The sequence below is a fragment of the Canis lupus genome, chromosome 6, assembly GCF_011100685.1.
Source record: "Canis lupus familiaris isolate Mischka breed German Shepherd chromosome 6, alternate assembly UU_Cfam_GSD_1.0, whole genome shotgun sequence".
Classification (NCBI taxonomy): Eukaryota; Metazoa; Chordata; class Mammalia; order Carnivora; family Canidae; genus Canis; species Canis lupus.
In genome coordinates, this window is record NC_049227.1 from 470,192 (window position 1) to 490,616 (window position 20,425).

A 20,425-nucleotide genomic window follows, 5' to 3' on the forward strand; every position below is an offset into this window, starting at 1 on the left:
ACCATGAAGTTGTGGGCTGGAAGGCTTTGTGCTTTTGAGGACTTGGCAGTTGCGTACAATAAGTGTACAATAAATGTTGTTGAGACCTTTTCTTTGATCTTGAAATGGTGTCCTAGCGCCCAAAAGAGGTTTGATTGGAAAAGGGGAGGAAAGCCCAAATGTGATCATGGGGTAATGACGGGGCTTCTGGAGTTAGCGGGGTCCTTCGACAATACCGCGAGAAAACCGCACTTCCCCTATCCGGCTCCACACGTTTTTCGTGCCCGGCTGCCCGGATGCGGGACTAACCAAAGCCTTTGACCGAAGAAAAACCAAAAACGCTCAGGAGCGGGGCGGAGCAGGCGCTACGGCGGCCGGCACGGGGCGGGCCAAGGAGTGCGTCCGCTGCGAGTGCTCCTGGATGGGCCCGTCGCCGCCGCTGCTCGTTGTGCTGTTGGTCCTGTGCGCTCCGTGGTTCGCGCCGGGTCAGTGCGGGCCTGGCCCTCGCCCTGTGTGCCCCGGGGAGCCAGGACGGGGGTGGGTTCCGTGCCCCGGCCGGGAAGGCGACCTTGGCGGTCCGCCCGCTCTGGGTGAGCTGGGCGGCGGCAGGGCCTCCCGGAGACGGCGGGGGACGGCCGGGGGACGGCGGGAGACGGCGGGGGACGGCGAGGGACGGCGGGGGACGGCGGGGGACGGCCGGGGGACGGCGGGGGACGGCGTGGGACGGCCGGGGGACGGCGGGGGACGGCGGGAGACGGCGGGGGAAGGCGGGGGACGGCGGGAGACGGCGGGGGACGGCCGGAGACGGCGGGGGACGGCGGGGGACGGCCGGGGACGGCACTCTCCGGTGCATCTTCTCTGCGATTTGTGCTTTGTTTTGGAGTCTGGGCAACTCCCTCCCCCCTTGGACCCATCGTGCAGCCTAAACAGTTGCCAGTTAACAGTTAATGTGGCTGTTTTGGTATCGCTCCCACTTTGTCATTTCCCTGCAGCCTTTGTGAAGTGAATCCAGGCATTCACAGTTTTATTTGTAAATACGCAGCTTGAGTGGCTGAAAAGACAAAGTCATGAAAAATACCGTGCTCTTTCCCTACGTTAATGCCATTAAACGTCCAGTTAGTGTTCAAATTCACCGTTTGTCATAGTTTACGTGGTGAGTTAGCGTCCAAATAAACCTCATACATTGCAGTTGTATGTAGTTTCTTAATTCCCTTTTAGTCTGAGATTTCCCTGCTTTCTGCATTTCTTTCTCCCTTGAAGTAGATTTGATCAGGGGTGTGAATGTGTCAGAATGGGAACAGGAGGGTGAAGGCAGAGAAGCATAAAAAAGGGAGGGGCTCCGCATTGGGGAGCTCAGGGTCCTTAGAGGTCCCTGGGTGGATCCCTGGGTGGACGCGGGTCCTCTTGAAGTTGAAGATAAGGCAGGCGCTTGGATCTTGTCCTAGTCCCTGCTAACCAGCTCTGTCAGTTATTTTCCTTTTGGGGGTATTGGTTTTTTTCCTGTTAAATCAGGGAATTGAATTGATGATCTTTTTAATTCCGATTTTCTGAGGCGTTCAAACAGCAGATATGAAGGAGCTCCTTCAGCTATTTGCTAATTATTGTGCTAAATGCCAGGAATACACTGGCAAAATAGATACAGTCCTTTTCTTTCTGGAGCATGTGGTATAATGGTGAAAATCATTAAGAAGGGGGAGGAAGAAGCAGAGACAACATGAGCAGAAGTATAGGTAGAAAGGTGCTAGAAATATTTCAGGTTATTCGTTTCTAGATTTACCTAGCTGGGACAAAAAGTTGTTGTGTACAGGAGTCGAACAGTAAGGGTGGAAATAAATGTTTGTTGAATAAATACCATCTGCTCACAGCATTTTACAGACAGCCACACCCATGAAATAGATGCTATCTCCATTTTGTAGGCAAAGAAATCAAAACTCAGATTAACTAATTTGCCAAAGGTTGCCCAACAAATTAAGGGGCAGAACGAGAATTTAAGGCCAAATTTCGAAAACTCCGTTTTTTTCATTACATTATGAATATGACATATAATCCAAATATTGTCACTTGTATTATATTTATTCATGTATTACTGACAGTGCTCCTTTTTCTCTGCAGGGAATGGGCAGGCTACTAGCATGGTGCAGCTACCGGGGGGCAGATTCCAGATGGGAACAAATTCACCAGATGGCAGAAATGGTGAAGGGCCAGTACGGGAGGTGACAGTAAAACCCTTTGCCATTGATGTATTTCCTGTCACCAACAAAGATTTCAGGTACTTCCAGTGTTCTCCCAGGAGGGGTAGAGGCTCTATTTTTCATTCCTAATATCTAAAAGGAAAGTAGCTTGTTTACTAATACATACCATCTTTGCAATACTACTGTGGGAAAAAGCTACATTTTTCAGATGAAGAATCTGAAGTCCAGAGACTCGAGAGTTAGAGGAAAAGAGGAGGGAACAGGAACACAAAGCCAATGTGGGAGATGACCTACGTGTTACATTGTGGATTTAAAACTCTTTTAAGATGGGCAGCCTCAGTGGTGCAGCGGTTTAGCGCCGCCTGCAGCCCGGGGTGTAATCCTGGAGACCCGGGATTGAGTCCCACATTGGGTTTCCTGCATGGAGCCTGCTTCTCCCTCTGCCTGTGTCTCTGCCTCTCTCTCTGAATAAATAAATAAATAAATCTTTAAAAAAAACCAAACAGATTATGTTTTTAAAAAAAGGTTTTTTGTTTTTGTTTTTAATTTTTTATTCATTTATGATAGTCACAGAGAGAGAGAGAGAGAGAGAGAAGCAGGCTCCATGCACCGGGAGCCTGATGTGGGATTCGATCCCGGATCTCCAGGATCGCGCCCTGGGCCAAAGGCAGGCGCCAAACCGCTGCGCCACCCAGGGATCCCAAAAAAGGTTTTTAAAAAAAGGAGGAATCCCTGGGTGGCTCAGTGGTTTAGTGCCTGCCTTCGGCCCAGGGCATGATCCTGGAGTCCCAGGATCAAGTCCAGCATCAGGCTCCCTGAGTGGAACCTGCTTCTCTGCCTGTGTCTCTGCCTCTCTCTGTCTCTGTATCTTTCATGAATAAATAAATAAAATATTTTAATAAATAAAAACTCTTTAAGATAAAAATTTATGGGGAAAATTAATTCAGAAGACACAGACTGAAGTAAGCATAAGGATGGTTGATGTACTTCTCAGGCCTTTTTTTTTTGACTTAAGGATTCTGATTCCACCTTCAGAAATGTTCCTTAAAGAAAGAATTAAGGTCTTCCAAAAAACATTTATCTAAAAAGATGCCATTTAAACAAATATTAACAACATAAAGATTGCTTAAACATATTGAATCAACATCACAGAATACTTAGCCATTAAAATCTTGTTGTCAAGGGGATCCCTGGGTGGCTCAGCGGTTTAGCGCCTGCCTTTGGCCCAGGGCGCGATCCTGGAGTCTCGGGATCGAGTCCCACGTCAGGCTCCTGGCATGGAGCCTGCTTCTCCCTCTGCCTGTGTCTCTGCCTCTCTCTCTCTTTCTCCCTCTATGTCTATCATAAATAAATAATAAATCTTAAAAAAAAAATCTTGTCAAAAAGAAGTAATGTGAGATATTAAGCAAAGAAAGTAGCTTACAAACAATATACACTATTTTTAAAAAGTATGTGTATAGAATATATATGCATTTAAAAAGAATTGGGGGATCCCTGGGTGGCACAGCGGTTTGGTGCCTGCCTTTGGCCCAGGGCGTGATCCTGGAGACCCGGGATCGAATCCCACGTCGGGCTCCCGGTGCATGGAGCCTGCTTCTCCCTCTGCCTGTGTCTCTGCCTCTCTCTCTCTCTGTATCTGTCATAAATAAATAAAATATTAAAAAAAAAAAAAGAATTGGAAGATGCAGCATTGCATTAGTTAACAGATTTTGCCCATGTTTTTGTGACTTCCAAATGAAAATAATTCCAGGGAAGTACTCTTTATTTTTATTTTTATTTTTTTTTAGGAACGACCTTATTAAAGCTATTTAAAAATCGTCGCTGGGCAGCAGAACAGGAAGGGATATGCATGGATATATCTTTGCTGATGTGATAATAGATGATTTCAATTTTTTTCTTTTTATCTACTTGTATTTTCTCATTTTCTGTAATACATTGTGCATTACCTATATGTGTTTTTTTAAAGAATTTTTTAAACAGGAAAGTTATTAAAATTGAAAGAGAAATTACTTCTAATGAGGCTTGTACTATATCATGTGAACCAGACATAGCTAGCTAGCTAGATACACAGTGTGCCTTCTTTGATATATTTCAAATTATGATGTATTTTATGATAGAAATTTTTTATATTTCAAATTTTGGGACTTATTTATTTGTTTATTTTTGTGCTTTATTCATGATAGATCTCCAGCAAGCCCCTAAACTTTACTTAGAACCCATGATTTGTCTCTGCTTTTCTGGTAAAAGATTTTCAGACCATTCAGATGCTCTGAGGTTGGTAAATAGCTATTGCTACCAAATCTGATCACGTCCTCTGTTCTCAATGCGCCTTTGATGGGTGAAGAATGTCTTTTCGTATCAGACGGCTGGCACAGATGGGATACTTTTAGCCAGTGAAAACAATCCATCTTACCCTGGCAGTTTGCTTGCTGAGATTTTCTGTACCACACCAAACTATGTGAAAATCCATTCTAAAATCTCAGCACATTATTTTTATTTGATTTAGTTTTTTTCACCTGTTAGATGGAGATAGTAACACATGTTCTGCTTTCCTCTTGCGATTGTTCTGAGAGTAAGTATGTGAAGACCTTTCAGAAAAGAGACCCATTCCCCACCCTTAAATCTCAACAGCTGGGATCCCTGGGTGGTGCAGCAGTTTAGCGCCTGCCTTGGCCCAGGGCATGATCCTGGGGACCCGGGATCGAGTCCCACATCGGGCTCCTGGTGCATGGAGCCTGCTTCTCCCTTGCCTGTGTCTCTGCCTCTCTCTCTCTCTCACTGTGTGCCTATCATAAATAAATTTAAAAAAAATTTAAAATAAATAAATAAATCTCAACAGCTTTATTCATAATCTCCAAAAACAGAGGTAACCCAGATGACCTGCACCTGGTGAATGGATAAGTAAAACTCAGTACATCCATACAATAAAATTATATTCTGCAACAAAGAGGGACAGACTACCAATACTGGCAAAACATAGATGAATTTCAGAAGCATTACACTAAGTGAAAGAAGCTAGACCCAAGAGTTACATACTGTATGATTCAAGTTAAGTGGATTTATATTCTGGGAAAGGCAGAACTATAGGGACAGAAACCAGATGAGTGGTTGTAGAGGCATGAGAGAGTTTTCAGAGGTGTTTGATAGACTTGCTCTATGTTTTGATTGTGATAGTGACTATATGCTTTGCTAAAAAGAGTGCCTGACTATGTAAATTTACACATATAGCAACAGATTTTAAAAGAAAATCTACTCGGGCTTTTATGTTAATTGTTGAGGGAAATTCTGTGGTGTGTGGTTTTAGAGGAGAAGGATATCTGAGTTGTTCTGGAGCTGGAGTGGGTGAGAGTGGGACATAGAATCTTATGAGCTTAACCAAGTGAAATATCTCTTTTCAGGGAGTTTGTCAGGGAAAAAAAGTACCGGACAGAGGCTGAGATGTTCGGGTGGAGTTTTGTCTTTGAGGAGTTTGTCGCCAATGAGCTTAGAAACAAAGTGACTCATCAAATGGAGGTGAGAGAACCTGGGCTTGCAGCTGATTGAGTGGGAGTGGGTTAGCCACCACAGAGAATCACATCTGAGAGCTGCAGGCAAGGAAGTAGCAAGAGAACTCCTCCATGGAAGAGTCAGGAACACACGCTCCTGGGGGTTCACCCTGGGCTGATTTCTGCAGCCTGAGGCTCGGTAAGGAACCAGGTACATGGAGAGTTCTGGTTACTCCCTGAACTGGCAAGAGAACATCTTGACATCCCTCTAATAGTGGTAGTGAGATGTCCTGCTCTCGGGGTCCCAGAAACAGCACCCCCCTTGGACCTCTGGAGTCTCAGCCTGCAATATCTGTTCTGCCTCCTGTGTGTCAGGCAGGAAGGTGCCCTTGCTGTGGCAGAGCACCTTGCAGTCATGCTGCTTCTGTTTTGCAGTCTGTTCTCTGGTGGCTTCCAGTGGAAAGGGCATTCTGGAGGCAGGTAAGGATTGAGTCATCTGCCTTGTTTTCTACCCCTGTTGACTCTTATTCTGGAGGCCTGTCTTCTCTAGACCCCTTGCCCATCTAGAAATGCTAAATTTAAAAGGGTGACAGAAATTTCAAAGAAGCAGCCAGAAAAAACATGGATGGCAAAACTCTGCCCTGATCTTTTTTTCCCAATGCGCCATCCCCTTTCTCCCTTGGCTCATATTTATGCTCTTTCTGATGCTCGTCCTCTCCTCACTCACCAGGCTAGTTCCTCCAACTTCCTTGCTCAATCTGGTGGTAAAAGCTCAACTCAGGCACTCTAAGCCTAGCTTTCCTCAGACTTCCATGAGCTCCCAGAAGCTATCTCACTGCTGTCAGCCTGCAGGTCCTAACTCTGGCATCCAAGAGAGACTGGAGCTCCCAGTGCTACACGTGAGCTGGAATGATGCTCGGGCCTACTGTGCTTGGAAGGGGAAACGGCTGCCCACTGAGGAAGAGTGGGAGTTTGCTGCCCGAGGGGGCTTGAAGGGTATAAAGATGGCAAACTCACTACCCTTTATTCTTTCTTTATCCTATCCTGCATGGGAGCTTTGAAGGGTGGGAAGGCTCCATACTCCCTAGAGCAGCGCTTCTTAAACCGTGTGGTGGAGGGCCAGTTATTGTTCTCACTTCTGATTCATCTCAGACCAATACGTCTGTAAAATTCCATAAAAATTAATAACTGGAAAACTGAAATGAAGAAACAGACATAAAATTGTTATTCTTAGAGATTTCACCCAGACATACTACATCTCAGTGAATCTAATCAGAACAACATAGCACAGGGAAGAATTACCCAGCCTGCCTTTTCTGTAGGTGTGAAAGAACTTGCATAAACAACAAAGTTCTGCAGTCCTAATTAAACTTAGGAGGAGGAAACAGCAACTCCCCATGTTCAACGTCTCTACAGCCTTGTTGCTTATCCAATCTAAACGAGGTTGCTTATTTATCTAGTCTAAGTCCACTTGACAAGTTTCTTGATTCTTACTCTCAATTTCTGTACTTACCTGGATGTGATCTGGTAACAGATAGTTTACAGACTGGCATTAGTAAGAACCGCAGCTGGGATTGTACTGTCCTGGAGCAGAGCAGGAAGCCAGAGCCTCTGAATGCAGGGCACTGAGTGGAAGGGAGGGCAAGCATGGCAAATAAAAGTGATGAGTAACCTCTCTCTTTTGTCATCACCTCCTGACTTCTTTTGGTTCCCTTACTCTTCCTGCCTTTCCCTTCTACAACCCTTCACCTCCCCCTCCCCTGCTGTCTCCTTACCCTCCTGGCAGGTCAGGTTTACCCATGGGGAAACCAGTTCCAGCCAAACCGCACCAACCTGTGGCAGGTAAGATGTAAGTTCCTCACCCTGCCCCTTCTCAAAGCACTGACTGAGACCTCCTGAGGCCAGACATCGTCCTGAGCTGTGGGGCTTTGTGTTCTAGTGGGAGTGGTAACTCTGAAGAGCTGCAGAAGTAAACGACTGCCTGAGTGATGGGGATGACTCCACAGAGAACGTGACATTTGAGCTTAGAGTTTGCCAAGTGAAAAGTAGAGGAAAGGGCATTTGCAGCAGAAGGAACAACATGTCAGCCCTGTATTAGGAAAGGGTACTGAGCATTCAGAGATGGGACGAATTCAGTGAGGCAGGAGGTGTACGAGACAAAGTAGATGGTGGCTTGTTAGCAGATTATGAAGGACCAGGTGTGCCAAGATACGGTTTTATATTTTCCCCTGCAGGCAGAGGTTTTTAATTAGGGGACTAAAAATATCATTTGATTTGGGGACGATGCTAATTGCTAATTTGTGCAGGATTAAATGAAGTAGAGCTGCAATGACGGTGGGGTGGGAGGTATCTGAATTTGAGGTTGTGGGCAGTGGCCCAAGAACATGTAAGTAGAAGTGGAATGGAGAGGAAGCCAAATGGAGCTTAACCATTTTGAGCCTTAGTTGCCAGTTTTTTTAAAGGGAGAAAATACTTGCCTCACAACCTTCTAAGGATTAAATTAAAAGAGATCCGAGCACATAGTAGCTGTTGAGTAAGTTACTACCCTTTCCCTTTCCCTTTAGTAAAAGCAGCTTCCATGGAGCAGGGGGAGCTGAACCCCAATTTTAATGAGAAGAATGAACAAATTGAACAAAGTGCTTCAGCAAACATAGGTTCCTTTTTTCAAGCATTTTGGAGGTAAAAAACAGATGAGGATGGTAGAGTCGGGGCAGATGAGGTAGCGTTAAACCTGTCGGTGGTAGAAGAGTACAGGGCAGGCATCGCCATTCTGGAGAAGCCAGGTGGTGCTGAGCAAAAGGAGCTGGCAGGAGCCTTTCTTCCCAAATCCTTGAAGTACGTGAAGCTCAAGGTGGAGGGGTGGAGGCTGCTGAGAGAAAGTGAGAGTGGGATGGGCTTGACGTAGACCACTGTGGGCACATTTCCTAATCCAGCCAGGAGGTGATGGTGGAAGACAGGAGCCTAGTGTGGGAGCTCAGGGCAGGCACCTCAGCGCACTGCCTCATGCCCTTCATCCTACCCGAGATGACGCTGCAGTATGACCTTGGTTTTCCTCTGGGCAGGCAGGAACACCCACCTTGGAACAGGTTGGTAAATATTTTAGCTTAAATTTCTCCTCCTCAGGGAAAGTTCCCCAAGGGTGACAAGGCGGAGGATGGCTTCCACGGAGTCTCCCCAGTGAATGCTTTCCCTCCACAGAATAACTATGGTAAGATTCGTACCACGTTGCTGTCAACACTCACAGATTGGTTGGTGTGATCATTCTGCCTGAAGGTTGAGGCAGAGAGAAACACTACCAGGGGAGCATTTGCTCCCCAAAGCCTTTGCTACGCAAGGCAGCAGGGGGGTTGGAGGTAGGGCTGCCCAGCCTGGGGCTGACCCACCTGCTGTGCTCAGGACTCTATGACCTCATGGGCAACGTATGGGAGTGGACGGCATCTCTATACCCATCTGCTGACCAGGACATGCGTGTTCTCCGGGGGGCATCCTGGATCGACACAGCTGATGGCTCTGCCAATCACCTGGCCCGGGTCACTACCAGGTGAGGAGTCCGGCAGCTAGGGGCTGAGGGTCTGGGCCCTGTTCTCACAGAGCTTGTGTTGGTACTACCTCCACCCCTCTCTCTGCGCCCTGTGAGTACAGAAAGGAGAATAAGCAGCACTTGCCATGAGAAGCCAACATGCCCAGGGCAACTTCTGCCTTTTCTTGCCAGCTCTCAGCACCCAGAGAGACTTTGTGTCTAGCATCACCAGGGCTTTTCTTTGTCCTTATAGGCAGGGGAGTGTAATGGTCACCTCAATAAAAGGTCATGGCCTGTGGTCATGGAAATATTGACTCTTCAAGCTGGAAAGCACATGAAAAATCATTTTCTAGAACCATTTTGTTGTACAGTCAAGGAAAAATAGGTTCACAGAGGTGTTAGGACCTGCTTGTATCACACAGATGGTTAGTGCTGGCACCTGAATGGTTGAGTCCCAAGTTCCTGAGCCCCTCCTGGGACACACTCTGCTCTGCTCATCTGTAGATGTATTTTGATTGATCTCCCTCTGACCCCTCTCATTCCTGGGTTCCATAAGGACTAGAAAGAGACCACAGTTTCTCTGGTCTCAGAAAGTCAGGTTTGCATATGTTTCCTTAATATGTTGAGGCCCCTGGCTTTCCCTCGCCTCCTTTTTAGGACAAAGTAGTGGGGAAAGTACTGGCCTGGGAACCAGAAAGCTGGGTTTGCCACTGAATCAGTTGTGTCCATGAAGCAGTGGTTGGTCTTGGGCAAAACCTTGAAATCTTCCTAGTATCTGATTCTGGGCCTTAAATGCTGAACAAATCCTGCCTGCCAGAGGTGTTGAGGAATGGCAAATGAAGGAACATAAGTGAAAGTTCGTTGAAAAGTATGAAGTACTTATTGGCACTATGATATTCTCGCTTCTTACCAACAGGCTTTTTTCAGCTGAGTTATTCTAGACTATGAACAGCTTGAAGTTACTAGTCATTGCCTTTCTCACCTTCCAGAGCAGACTCTAATGGCTGCTCACTCACACTTCCTCCACCCCGTCCCAGGTCCCTTCTTATCCTCTTTCCCCAGCAGTGCCCTCATAACCAGGCTTCTTTCTAAACCTTGCCCTCAGCCCTCAGGCACCCCAGGCCACGGCAGGGCCTACAAAGGAAAACTGGGTAAGGTTCCAGGCCCCGTTCTCAATGAAGTCTATTCTCTTCCCTCTTCTGTGGTGGCAGGATGGGTAACACTCCGGATTCAGCCTCAGACAATCTAGGCTTCCGCTGTGCTTCCAGCATAGGCCGACTACCTGGAGAGTTGTGAACAGCCATGCAGAGCCAAGAAGAAGAGCTCCCTGGTACCCACGTCTCTCCCTGGCCTCCATAGCCAAACTCCAGGCTCTTCAGAGTTGGCCTTGGGAATGGCCTCCTTCCCCTTCCCCCATTTCTCCCCTGGCCAGGAGAGGACTGTGACCTCAGAATGGGGTACCAGTGTGTCATGGAGAAGGGACCCGACTTACTGATGGTGCCCAGGGAGCAGAGTGTTCTCTTAGAGGTCAGATGTTAGCCATACAGGGGCCAGTCCTCCAACAGTCAGGGTAGAGTACTCTAAAAGGCACTTTGTTAAAAATTCTTAAATCTGTTCCCTCCCACTTTCTCAGTGTCTGATTCAGGGATCTGACTTTGTTTTCTCAAGGCAGAATTTTCTCCATTTTTCTTTGTTTTCCCAGCAAACTGCTATAGAAGGAAAATACTTCCTTCATTCACCCCGTTTGTCATGTTTCATATACTTCTGAAAGAACCTAATTTCTACTATCTGCATGTAGAATGCAGTAGCTGGGCTCTTTAAAGCACAAAGTGAATCTTAAAAGGGTTTAGGAGAACCAAGTTATGTACCAGACAAAACTGCATTTTGGGAGTCTTACAGTGAATAATACTCGAGAGAGACGAATACCAGAACCTTTCCTTTATATTATTAACTGTATGTGGGCTTCCATATGCCTGTAAACACATGTCCCTGGAAAAGAACCTGCTTTCATGATGTCACTGGATGTTGTGAGGTCAGTAAAATCCCCTGTAATTGTGTATCTCAGACTGTCCTGTCTTTGATCCTCACCCTGGACCCTACGGGAAGTACACTCAAGTGTCTGGAACTCTGGGCCTCCCATGAGAAGGAGCCAAGATGGTGGTGCAGCTGGGAAATAGAGAAGCAGGAGGACTCTCAGATGCCCTCTCATTCCCTCTCCATGGGGCCTGCCCTGACCACACTTAACAAGGTGTGATGGGAGCATGCTGCTTTTCTTGTGCAGAGCTCTGAGAGGGGTTAATGGCCCTAGTTCCAGGGGTCCTGGCCAGGGCCAACTGCTCCCTCTGGACAGAGGCCTGGACGTGATTTCCCTCCTCAACTTCTATTTCTGTAGCATTCCCTCCTTGCCTGCCCCACCCCCACCTACCCCACCTGCCAGCCCCTTAGTAATCTTCCTCAGCCAGGGAGAGGAGCACAGCCTTGGGTGTGTTCTCAAAAAGGGCAGCCCGGTTTTGCTGTTGTCCCTTCTTCACCCAGTGGCCATAGATTCGGAAAGCGTAGGCATCAATGAGTCGGCGCAGAGGCCGGAGGGCATAGGGGTCACGGATGACAATCTCCCGGGTCACAGGCTTCACCCGGCGGTACTGGTAATAGATCCGCACCGAAGCCAGTACTGTTAGAGCAATCACCTGTGGAGAGTCAGAACTAAGAAACTGGACCCAGCCTCCGCTGGCCTGTCTCCTCCTCCCAATGCAGAGAGTCCCTGAGCTCGTTGCCATACAGCCTTGTGTGCCTACTGCTACACCCTTGCTGGTGTCCCCCTACCATCCCAACCCCTCCCCTGTCTGCAGAGATATAGGCTGTTGCAGCCAGGTGGGTCACTTCTGACTTCTCTAAAGCCAGGAGAAGTTGAGCCAGAATCATCACAGGGGTGGAGGGGAGGGACAAGTGCTCTGGAAACCCTGTGCGTGAAAGGAGTGCCTGGGGGAAGGAAGGGGACTTGGGGGCTTGGACTTGAGGAATCCTGCCACAGGGGCCTCGGTGGCAGGGGAACTTCAGTACCTTGAACTTGCCCCGGGGGCTAAAGTGACGCACTTCCTCCACCACATACTGCTGGAAGAAGGGATGCGCTAAGGCCTCTTCTGCAGAACAGCGGCCCTGGGGGTTCACCACCAAGAAACGGGAAACCTGAGAGAATAAGGAGGGGGAGCCAAAAACATCAAGGCCCCAGGGTCTCCTCCAACACCTGAGAAGACAAGGTCTTCCCAGAGGGTCCTCCGTTTTGTAGTACAATGTGCCTCCACCCCACCCCATCGTGAACTTCCCCTTGCCTAGGCAGGAGCCAGGAGCCCTGGCCTCTCACCAAATCCTTCACAGTGTCTGAATAGTCATCCCATTCAGGTGAGCCAAACTGGTAGTTGCCACTCATGATCATCCTCAGCATCAGCATCTGTTTCCGGTGCCAAAAGGGTGGGGAGCCGGCCAGCAGGGTGTACATGATGACCCCTATGCTCCACCTGGTGCCAGGTGGACGGAGGAAGGCAGGAGGGCTGGCTGCAGCTCCTGCCATGTCCTCCCCTCCCCAGCAGGTGCTCCTAGACATGGGGGGGCATCCCTGTGCCTAGGGGTCACTGCCTTGCCCAACACACTCACATGTCCACCTCCTTCCCATAGCCTGGGTGGTCATCATTCATGGAGCACTCAATGATCTCAGGGGCCAGGTAGCTGGGAGTCCCACAGACCTCTGCAGGAACAGTTACATCAGGATAGGTCAGCAGGGGGCACTTGGAACAGGACAGTCCAAAGGACAAAATGGAGATGAAAGTGACATGGTGCTTGGGCAGCAACTCTTCTAACCCTGACCGACTTCAGGGCCAAGGGCAGGGGCTGGGGGCTGGCTTCTAGGACCACCTGCCTGGATCTGTTGTGTCCTGGCCTGGAAGTCAAGCAGTGGGAACCTGGCTCAGCCCTGGCAAGAGGCTTACCTGAAGAGACAGCCTGAAACAGTAGGATTTATATTCAGGGGGTGGGGAGTTAGGGGAGGAATGCAGGCATTTTCTGTTCCTGGGACCACAGATGAGAGAGCCTGAGCCCCTGAAATAGGCCGAGGCCATGTAACCAGACCTCGCAGCTTCTCTCCTGGCTCCAGCTGGCAGGAAAAACCAAAGTCTGTGAGCTTAATGTTCATGTCATCATCCAAGAGGATATTCTCAGGCTTCAGATCCCGATGTACAATGTTGAGTTTGTGCAAGTTGCGGATAACCTCCAGCAGGGCTCTCATGATCTTTCTGTGGTGGGACAGGCACGTGTTATTCTTACCTCCTCCTCAGCAGAGACCAAAGCCCATATATCTGTGAGACTGCCAGTGAGGGAGGACTCAGGACAAGTGGGGGAAGGGCGGAGGGGAATATAGAAGCCTGCAGTGCACACCCCCACCCCAGACAAATGCATGCTATGCCCCCTCTAAGACTTTGGTGGCAGTACCACTCGTACTCTGGGGCAGGGAATGGCCATGGGAGCAGATGGATCCCTACCTGGTTTCCTTCTCACTCAGAGTGACCTTCTCAGTGAGATAATCAAAGAGCTCCCCTCTCTTCATCCTGTAGGGACAGAGAGTTTGTAGCTGGGTTGGTCCCAAGACCACCCCCTCCTTACCCTGCTCCCAGAGACCTGTTTCCTGCCCTCCTATCTCCAGAAACAAAGTAGAACACTCCCCACTAAGGACCAAAGGTTTCAGGGAAATGCCAAGGAAGTGAGTTTAGAGGTTGTCTAGGAAGATTAGAAGAGCAAGGATGCTCAAAGGGTGAGATGGCACCTGTCTGGGGGTTTCCCCCATCTGTGGAAGTGATGGCATGGACTGGGATCTGTCAGGGTCAACATCAGGGCTGGGACATGAAAGAGGGACCCAGAGCCACGGACCCAAGGCTCCAGATCCGGATCACGAGGACAGGAGGATACACTTGATTTTTCCCAGCAATGAATGGTAGAAGCAATAGTGCAAGTGCTGGAGGAGCAAAGCTTGCTCGTTTTAGGATTAAGAATTACAGTTCAATCTTCTCACTTCTTGGGATGATGTAGAAAGAGGTGCCTGTTAGAACAACCTAGTTATACCCTCAAGGGCAACTTAGGGCAACATTAAAAATAGCTTCCCCAAGCAACTTCTTCAAAGGTTAGGGATATTTGAGCTGCCCCCAAGAGCTCTACACAACAGTGCTACTGAGGGGACAGCTGTGGCTGGTTAAGTCTTGGGGGTCCTAGGAAAGTCTCCCCTGGTTAAAAAGGAAAAGTGCACCCTGCCCCCTCCCACCCACTCCTCCAGGAAAGCAGTAGGATTTCTAAGGCACAAGGGTTTGGGCCAGGGGCATAGAGGCAAGAAAGCCCTTGAGCTTAGCTGGTGGGGTGGGAAGGGGGGTTTCTGTGTGAGAAGATAACCTAGAATTTTTAGAGGTGAGCCTTACTTACACAATATCTGTACTGTGGGAGATCCCTGGGTGGCTCAGCGGTTTTAGCGCCTGCCTTCGGCCCAGGTAATGATCCTAGAGTCCCAGGATGGAGTCCCACATCAGGCTCCCTGCATGGGACCTGCTTCTCCCTCTGCCTGTGTCTCTGCCTCTCTCTCTTTCTCTCTCTGTGTCTCTCATGAATAAATAAATTATTTAAAAATAAAAGAATATCTGTACTGTGCTCCTAAAAGACAAGTGTGTGAATCCAGTTTTTATCACTCGAATTCCATTCTAAAGACGCTAGGAGAAGTCATTGTTAGCAGCAGCGAAAAAATTTACTAGTCAACACTGGGTACTGTGCAGGGTGCACCCAGCTGCTGCCTTCCCAGAGCTGAGCTGGCAGGATTGTACACACAGACCAAGTTACATCGTGCCTCCAAGTATAATAACCCTGTGCATATTCAGTATGGCTACAGTATTAAAGGTTCTATCAACACAAAGTCTCCTTGAATGATTTTCTCAAGTATAATCTAGTCCTTAATTTAGCTGTTATATACGGACAAATCAAGACACCCCCATAACCATGACTCATGCAGCAGAGAGATTTACATTCTTCAGTGAGGACTCAGTGGTGTGGGCGAACAAGGAACTGGAGAACTCCCTTCTCTGGAAACCTTTTCTAATAAAAATTAAGTCTGAACACATTGTTCACAGAGCACTTTGTGGTGTTAAAATTTAATGCTTAGAGCCTAGGAAGATAGAATGGATGGTATCATTTTTCTATTCCTGAGAAAACAAGCTCTCAGAGCTAAAAGGCGTTCTGTGGGCAAGGGGCCCCATGACAAGGAGCTCGTCTTGTGAGCCCTATTGGTGCAAAGGGATGCTGTCAATCTTTGGGCCACACCCCAAATACAACCTTTACCACTGCTTCTCGAGGCCTCTTGCCTCAATACCACAGGCCTCCCCCTTTCCACTCTTGCCTCCTTACAGTCAGTAGGATGCTCTTCAAAAGTAAATCAGATCCCATCATCCTCCTGCTCTCACACACCACACCCCCCAAAGTCCTTACCATGGCTAACATGCCTGCAAAAGCTGGTTTTCAGTATAGCCTGACCTCACATTTGGCCAATGCCACAGGCTTGCTCCACTCCCCCACCTGGCTTCCTTGCCAAGCCTGTAATATGCGAAGCCCATCCAGCAGGGCCTTTGCTCTGGCTCTTCCTTCTGCCCTTCTGCTGTGCCTTCTCCAGGTCTTGGCTCTGATCCCTCCCTCACTTCATCTGGGTTTGTGCTCAGGTCCTTCTGGAGAGCATTCCAGAACGCTCGCTCCATCTAGAGAAGCCCTACCTCTCTCTAACCCCTGCTCTGCTTTATGTATCTGTACGTGCACATAACTGTGTGGGTGTATTATGGCTTATTTTACTGTTTTCTGTTCACTTTCTGAAAATTGTTACATGAAGTCAGGGACCATATATGTCTTGTTTATTGCTGCATCCTCAATGTCTAGGCTGAGTATTGAATGAGTACCTTTGTCATCATTGTAGTTAATAATAGCATTTATGGCATGCCATTTGCTCTGCTATTCTCTAATACCCATGAGAAAACAGATACTTAAAGCATCTGGCTTCTGAGTGATGGACCCAGGGTTCAAGACCTGGCAGCCTGATCCCCAGGGCTGATCTGCCTAGGCAATGGTGATCCTATGTGCCACTGGTCTTCAGGAAACACTGGATAGGGAACCACCAGAGGACATTCTCCGACAGGCCCCAGGGTGTGGCTGGCTCCAGGGCTGGGTACTTACAGATCAAACACCAGGAAGAAGAAAGTGTTGGTCTCATAAGTGTCCTTCAGCTGTACTGAAATGGAAATGACTAATTCGTCTCAGATAGCAACGCACCCTGGGCAGAGGCAGCAAGAGTACAGGGGCAACAGGATTAAAGCTGCTTGGACTGACTTCAAAAGCTGGAAGGGGGATCCCTGGGTGGCTCAGCGGTCTAGCGCCGCCTTTGGCCTAGGGCGCGATCCTGGAGACCCGGGATCGAGTCCCACGTCGGGCTCCCTGCATGGAGCCTGCTTCTCCCTCTGCCTGTGTCTCTGCCTCTCTCTCTCTCTCTCTCTTTCTCTCTGTCTCTGTCTCTCATGAATAAATAATAAAATAAAATCTTAAAAAAAAGTTGGAAGGGATATCAGAATGGTGTCCAACGGAGGCCCACCAAGGGAGGGGCTGGCCCGGGACTTCACATTCCCATTCCCCAAGCTGCAACCAGCTCCGGACTGCCTGTAACCCCTCTGTCTGGCTGGAAGAGGAAGCTCAGACCTAAATCTCCCCCAAGGTAGGCATGGAGCTGGGAACCTCACACCTCGGGACATTGGGCTGGCAGGGTCTCGGGGCAGGAGACTCTGGTGGTTCTGGCTGGCTGCACAGTGGGGCCGCACTCCCTGACATGGGTGGTTAGAGCGGAATCGTGGAGCAACCTGCTGGGGCCTAGGGCCATTACTCACTGATGTTGGGGAGCCCAGAGACCTTGCGCAGGATGTCCACCTCCTTCAGTGTGGCCTCTCGCAGCTCCTGGACCTCCGCAGAGCTGAAGCTGCCTCCGCCAGTGATGTCAATGATCTTCACAGCATACTCCTGGCACGTGGGCTTGTGGATGCAGCGCCTGACGACGCTGCTAACTCCTCTGGGGGTGCAGAGGACAGGTGGTCCCAGGGGCCCCTCACCCCAGGGAGAATCCCAGATCCAAGCCACAACAGAGATGCCCTGCCTTATCCACCAACTAACTCCCTGTGAGCTTTTGGGGATAGGATAGTAGGATGAAGAAGGCAAACAGAGGGTGATTTGTCTGGAGCTGATGAGTAGCAAGCTTGGTCTTAGAACTCTTGACTCCTAATTCAGTGCTGTTTCTCAGCACCTAAGGCCATAATCTTCCTTCTGACCCCTGACCTCTGATGCTGGCACAAACCTGGGTTTGGATGTGCTTGTCAACAGCACTGAGAGAGCTCAGTTGGGAGAAGTCTCTTGTCTGGGTGCTTTCATACCATTCTCATCTGTCCTGGTTCAGGAGGGCAGGATCCCAAACTAAAGGTTTCTCCAAGTGGACAGTGTGTTGGGGATGGAAAAGGGTCAGTGCTCAGGCCCATGGAACTGGCTGGAGCCCAGGACAGCACCTCCTGGGGAAGGTCTGGGCCTTACCTGCCCAGGATCTCCTTGGGCTCATAGTTTTCATAGAAGCCCTGTGCTGAGTACGAGTCTGGCAGTGCCTCGTCCCGAGTCATGCTCCACAACTTGGGGGCAACTCTAAGGGGTTCGGAGGGGGAAATAGAAAAAAGCTGTCAACTAAATTCTACCCCTGAAACTAGTAATACCCTATATGTTAACTAAATTGAGTTTTAAGTTAAAAAATTTAAAAAGGGAAGAAGCTGTTAGCCATCCTGACGTAGGCGGTGTACTTTTTGAGGCTGGAACCTTTCCTCATCTGTATCCCTTGGCACAGAACAAGCCTAATGTTCAAAATAAGTGTGAATTGAAAAACTCTTTGGAAAGAGCCCAGCTTGTATCGTCTCACTGGCTGTAAACATTGTGACCCCCAGGCTGCCATGTAGCTCCCTGAATGTTCTCCTCTAGTAGAAACAGCAGACAGAGGCAGGAGGTTGGGCCATCAGCCCCCAAGATTAGCTCTGACTTGGCTGGCATACCCTTGGTTTTAGATAGAACCCCAGAGAAACTTTGCAGAGGACAAATTAAAGGGCTGTTCCCTCTCAGAGATGAGGCTGGTCCTGCTTTTCCCCTGCTTGTTCCCAGCACTTGGGGAAAGATGAGAAGCTTCCTGATTTCCTCTTCTTACTAGGGCACTCCTATAGCCTCACCTTAGCTCCCGCAACCTAGCTATCCTCCCCTGAAAGCACCCATCCTTCCAGGACACACTTCAGGGCTTCCCACTGTCCTTCCGTACTCACTGTGCCCTTAGCAGACTTTTCTCACCTTCCTTCTACCTCCCTTCCTGCTGGCCTGCCTCTGTCCCTCCTTCCCTCTCTCTTCCTCTGCTTTCCTTTCTTTCTTTCATATTCTTTGAGAAGCACGCTGCCAGGCGCTCAGAGAGATGTGGAGCCCAGTGGTCCCAGACTCTGGTATCCCTTGCCAGTGTATGATGTCACCTCCTCCATTAGACTGATCTCTGGGATGTCCCAGCCTTCCTTCCCCTGTGCCCAGTGCTGCTCCCTGGATGTGAGTCAATGGTTGGAGGTATCCCCTTGGTTCAGGGTCCCGACAGCAGGACGGGCCTGTCCTCAGAATGCCCGTGTCATACCAGATGATGGTCAGTGAGCCCTGAGGGGTCCTGCCACAGTGTGGGGCAGTCCAAATCCAGGATACTCACGCCTGGATAGAGGAGCTGAGCTGGCTGGCTTTGCCTCAGGGATAGAGGCCAGCAGAGTACTAAACTCCCACCTCAGATACAGGATTTGAGGGACAGAGAAGACATCTACTGACAGGAAGAGGGGCACACAGAAAAATGGGCACAAGCCAATACTCAGCAGGACCAACACTGCCTCTAGCCCCTCTTCTATGACCCTTTCTGGACCCAGGAAGGCCGAGCCTGTCCAAGGGGCCAATTTGCTGACCAGCCAAGTGGGGCTAGCTGTTCCAGAAGCCTGGTGTCCCCACTGCCAGGTGCCTGGTTACCAGAGGAAGAATTAGAATAACAACAGAGTCCTCTGCCAACAGCGGGCGCCTGGCTGCTCACAGGCTTCCCAGTCGCCAGCCCCAACTGAGCACAGAAGTATCTGTTCCTATAAAAACAAGCCCATTGCCTTGCAAATCCTTTTAAGTTCCCAAGATGGGCATCTGTACCCCGCACCTCCCAGAACTTGGTAGCCCACGGTCTCTCCCCTTCCCCAGCCCCCTTAGGGCAGAGGGTCCATCTGGACTGGACCCCCCCAGGAAGCCTTCCAGGCCTTCGGGGCCTCCATTCCCTGGCATGACAGAGCTTCAGAGGCCTCTTGCTGCTCTCTGCTCTCCTGCAGTGAGGCAGGCAGCCATCCCCCTGCTCTAAGCCCCATGTGGGGCCAACATTGCCCCCCACACACACACAGTCCTGCACCTTCCCCAAGATTCCCGTGGAAAGGGTCCCCAAATGGGAATAGGTAACCTGGTCCTTTTGGAACAAAGCATCCCTCCCCCAAACTCAGCCTTAAAACACAAGGAACCCCCTTTCTGTGGGCGGACATCCCGAGGGGCCTTCCAGAGTCAGTGCTGTCACTCTCCATCCCGCTGCTTCTGAAGGGAAACATGGTTCTAACGGCTCTTGGGGCCTGTCTTCCCTGCCACAAAGCCTCTCCCTCTCTGCCTGTCGCCTGGCTCTTGTCCATCACTGGCCCGGCTACTCACTGTTTGATCCTCACAGGCCCTTGAGTGAATGTGGCAGGAATCCCAAAGGCCTCAGAGCCCCTTGATGAGAGGGGACAGGCCGAGGGCTGAAGCAGGTCCCCAGCAGACACTTGTGGCCACAGCAGGATATTTTGCTGCTCGTCCTTCAGGCTCTGCTTCTTGGTGACGGAAGCCTGACGTACCAGAAATAAACCACAACTGCAGACCTGGGATGCAGGCCAAGGCTCATGGGGGCCAAGTCTCACCAGGAGGTGACCTCTGCTGGAGGGTGAGGGAAACTCGGTGGCCTGGGAGCCCACAGGACAGCAAGAGGTGACCAGTCTTCCCTCTGGAGCTCCCTTGGTCTCCAGGCCTAGAGGAGACAAAGCTAGCCATGGTGGAAATGCATTCACTTTTCTGGGAGCCATTTCTGCATATTTGAG

At 49.5% G+C, this 20,425-nt stretch overlaps 2 protein-coding genes across 11 annotated transcripts; one reads left to right on the top strand and one right to left on the bottom strand.

Moving 5' to 3' along the window:
* The first annotated feature begins 306 nt into the window (after positions 1–306).
* SUMF2 (sulfatase modifying factor 2) lies at positions 307–11,235 on the top strand. 3 transcript variants are annotated; one of them, XM_038538983.1, is made up of 9 exons: positions 307–464; positions 2,092–2,248; positions 5,570–5,684; positions 6,092–6,136; positions 6,502–6,652; positions 7,443–7,498; positions 8,780–8,864; positions 9,053–9,197; positions 10,388–11,235. In XM_038538983.1, exons 1-9 carry the CDS (start codon positions 401–403, stop codon positions 10,470–10,472), a joined length of 903 nt encoding a protein of 300 aa, XP_038394911.1. In that variant the 5' UTR covers positions 307–400; the 3' UTR covers positions 10,473–11,235. The 3 variants fall into 3 exon arrangements, with proteins under 3 accessions (XP_038394911.1, XP_038394910.1, XP_038394909.1); XM_038538981.1 differs by having other exon boundaries at positions 439–569; XM_038538982.1 differs by lacking the exon at positions 6,092–6,136 and having other exon boundaries at positions 433–569.
* PHKG1 (phosphorylase kinase catalytic subunit gamma 1) lies at positions 8,231–20,425 on the bottom strand. Of its 8 annotated transcripts, none has more exons than XR_005360496.1 (12): positions 20,004–20,189; positions 17,811–17,915; positions 17,120–17,298; positions 16,419–16,473; positions 13,709–13,774; positions 13,299–13,462; positions 12,828–12,918; positions 12,538–12,691; positions 12,237–12,362; positions 11,602–11,863; positions 8,899–9,499; positions 8,231–8,522 (listed from the first exon to the last, which is right to left on the bottom strand). XR_005360496.1 is itself a non-coding variant. In XM_038538978.1 (11 exons), exons 2-10 carry the CDS (start codon positions 17,891–17,893, stop codon positions 11,618–11,620), a joined length of 1,164 nt encoding a protein of 387 aa, XP_038394906.1. In that variant the 5' UTR covers positions 17,894–17,915; positions 20,004–20,189; the 3' UTR covers positions 8,231–8,522; positions 11,602–11,617. The 8 variants fall into 8 exon arrangements, 4 of the variants coding, with proteins under 4 accessions (XP_038394906.1, XP_038394904.1, XP_038394907.1 ...); XR_005360495.1 differs by having other exon boundaries at positions 8,231–8,525; XR_005360493.1 differs by having other exon boundaries at positions 8,733–9,499.

Bases quoted from the DNA above. Each gene is read 5' to 3' on its own strand.
- SUMF2 (XM_038538983.1), top strand. From the start codon at position 401: ATGGGCCCGTCGCCGCCGCTGCTCGTTGTGCTGTTGGTCCTGTGCGCT. The intron at 2,249-5,569 runs GTACTTCCAGTG...ATCTCTTTTCAG, and splicing joins GTCACCAACAAAGATTTCAG to GGAGTTTGTCAGGGAAAAAA. The intron at 6,137-6,501 runs GTAAGGATTGAG...CACTGCTGTCAG, and splicing joins AAAGGGCATTCTGGAGGCAG to CCTGCAGGTCCTAACTCTGG.
- PHKG1 (XM_038538979.1), bottom strand. From the start codon at position 20,410: ATGGCTCCCAGAAAAGTGAATGCATTTCCACCATGGCTAGCTTTGTCT. The intron at 12,919-13,298 runs GTCTGGTTACAT...CTGTTCCTGCAG, and splicing joins GCCAGGAGAGAAGCTGCGAG to AGGTCTGTGGGACTCCCAGC. The intron at 12,363-12,537 runs GTGAGAGGCCAG...TTATTCTCTCAG, and splicing joins CAGACACTGTGAAGGATTTG to GTTTCCCGTTTCTTGGTGGT.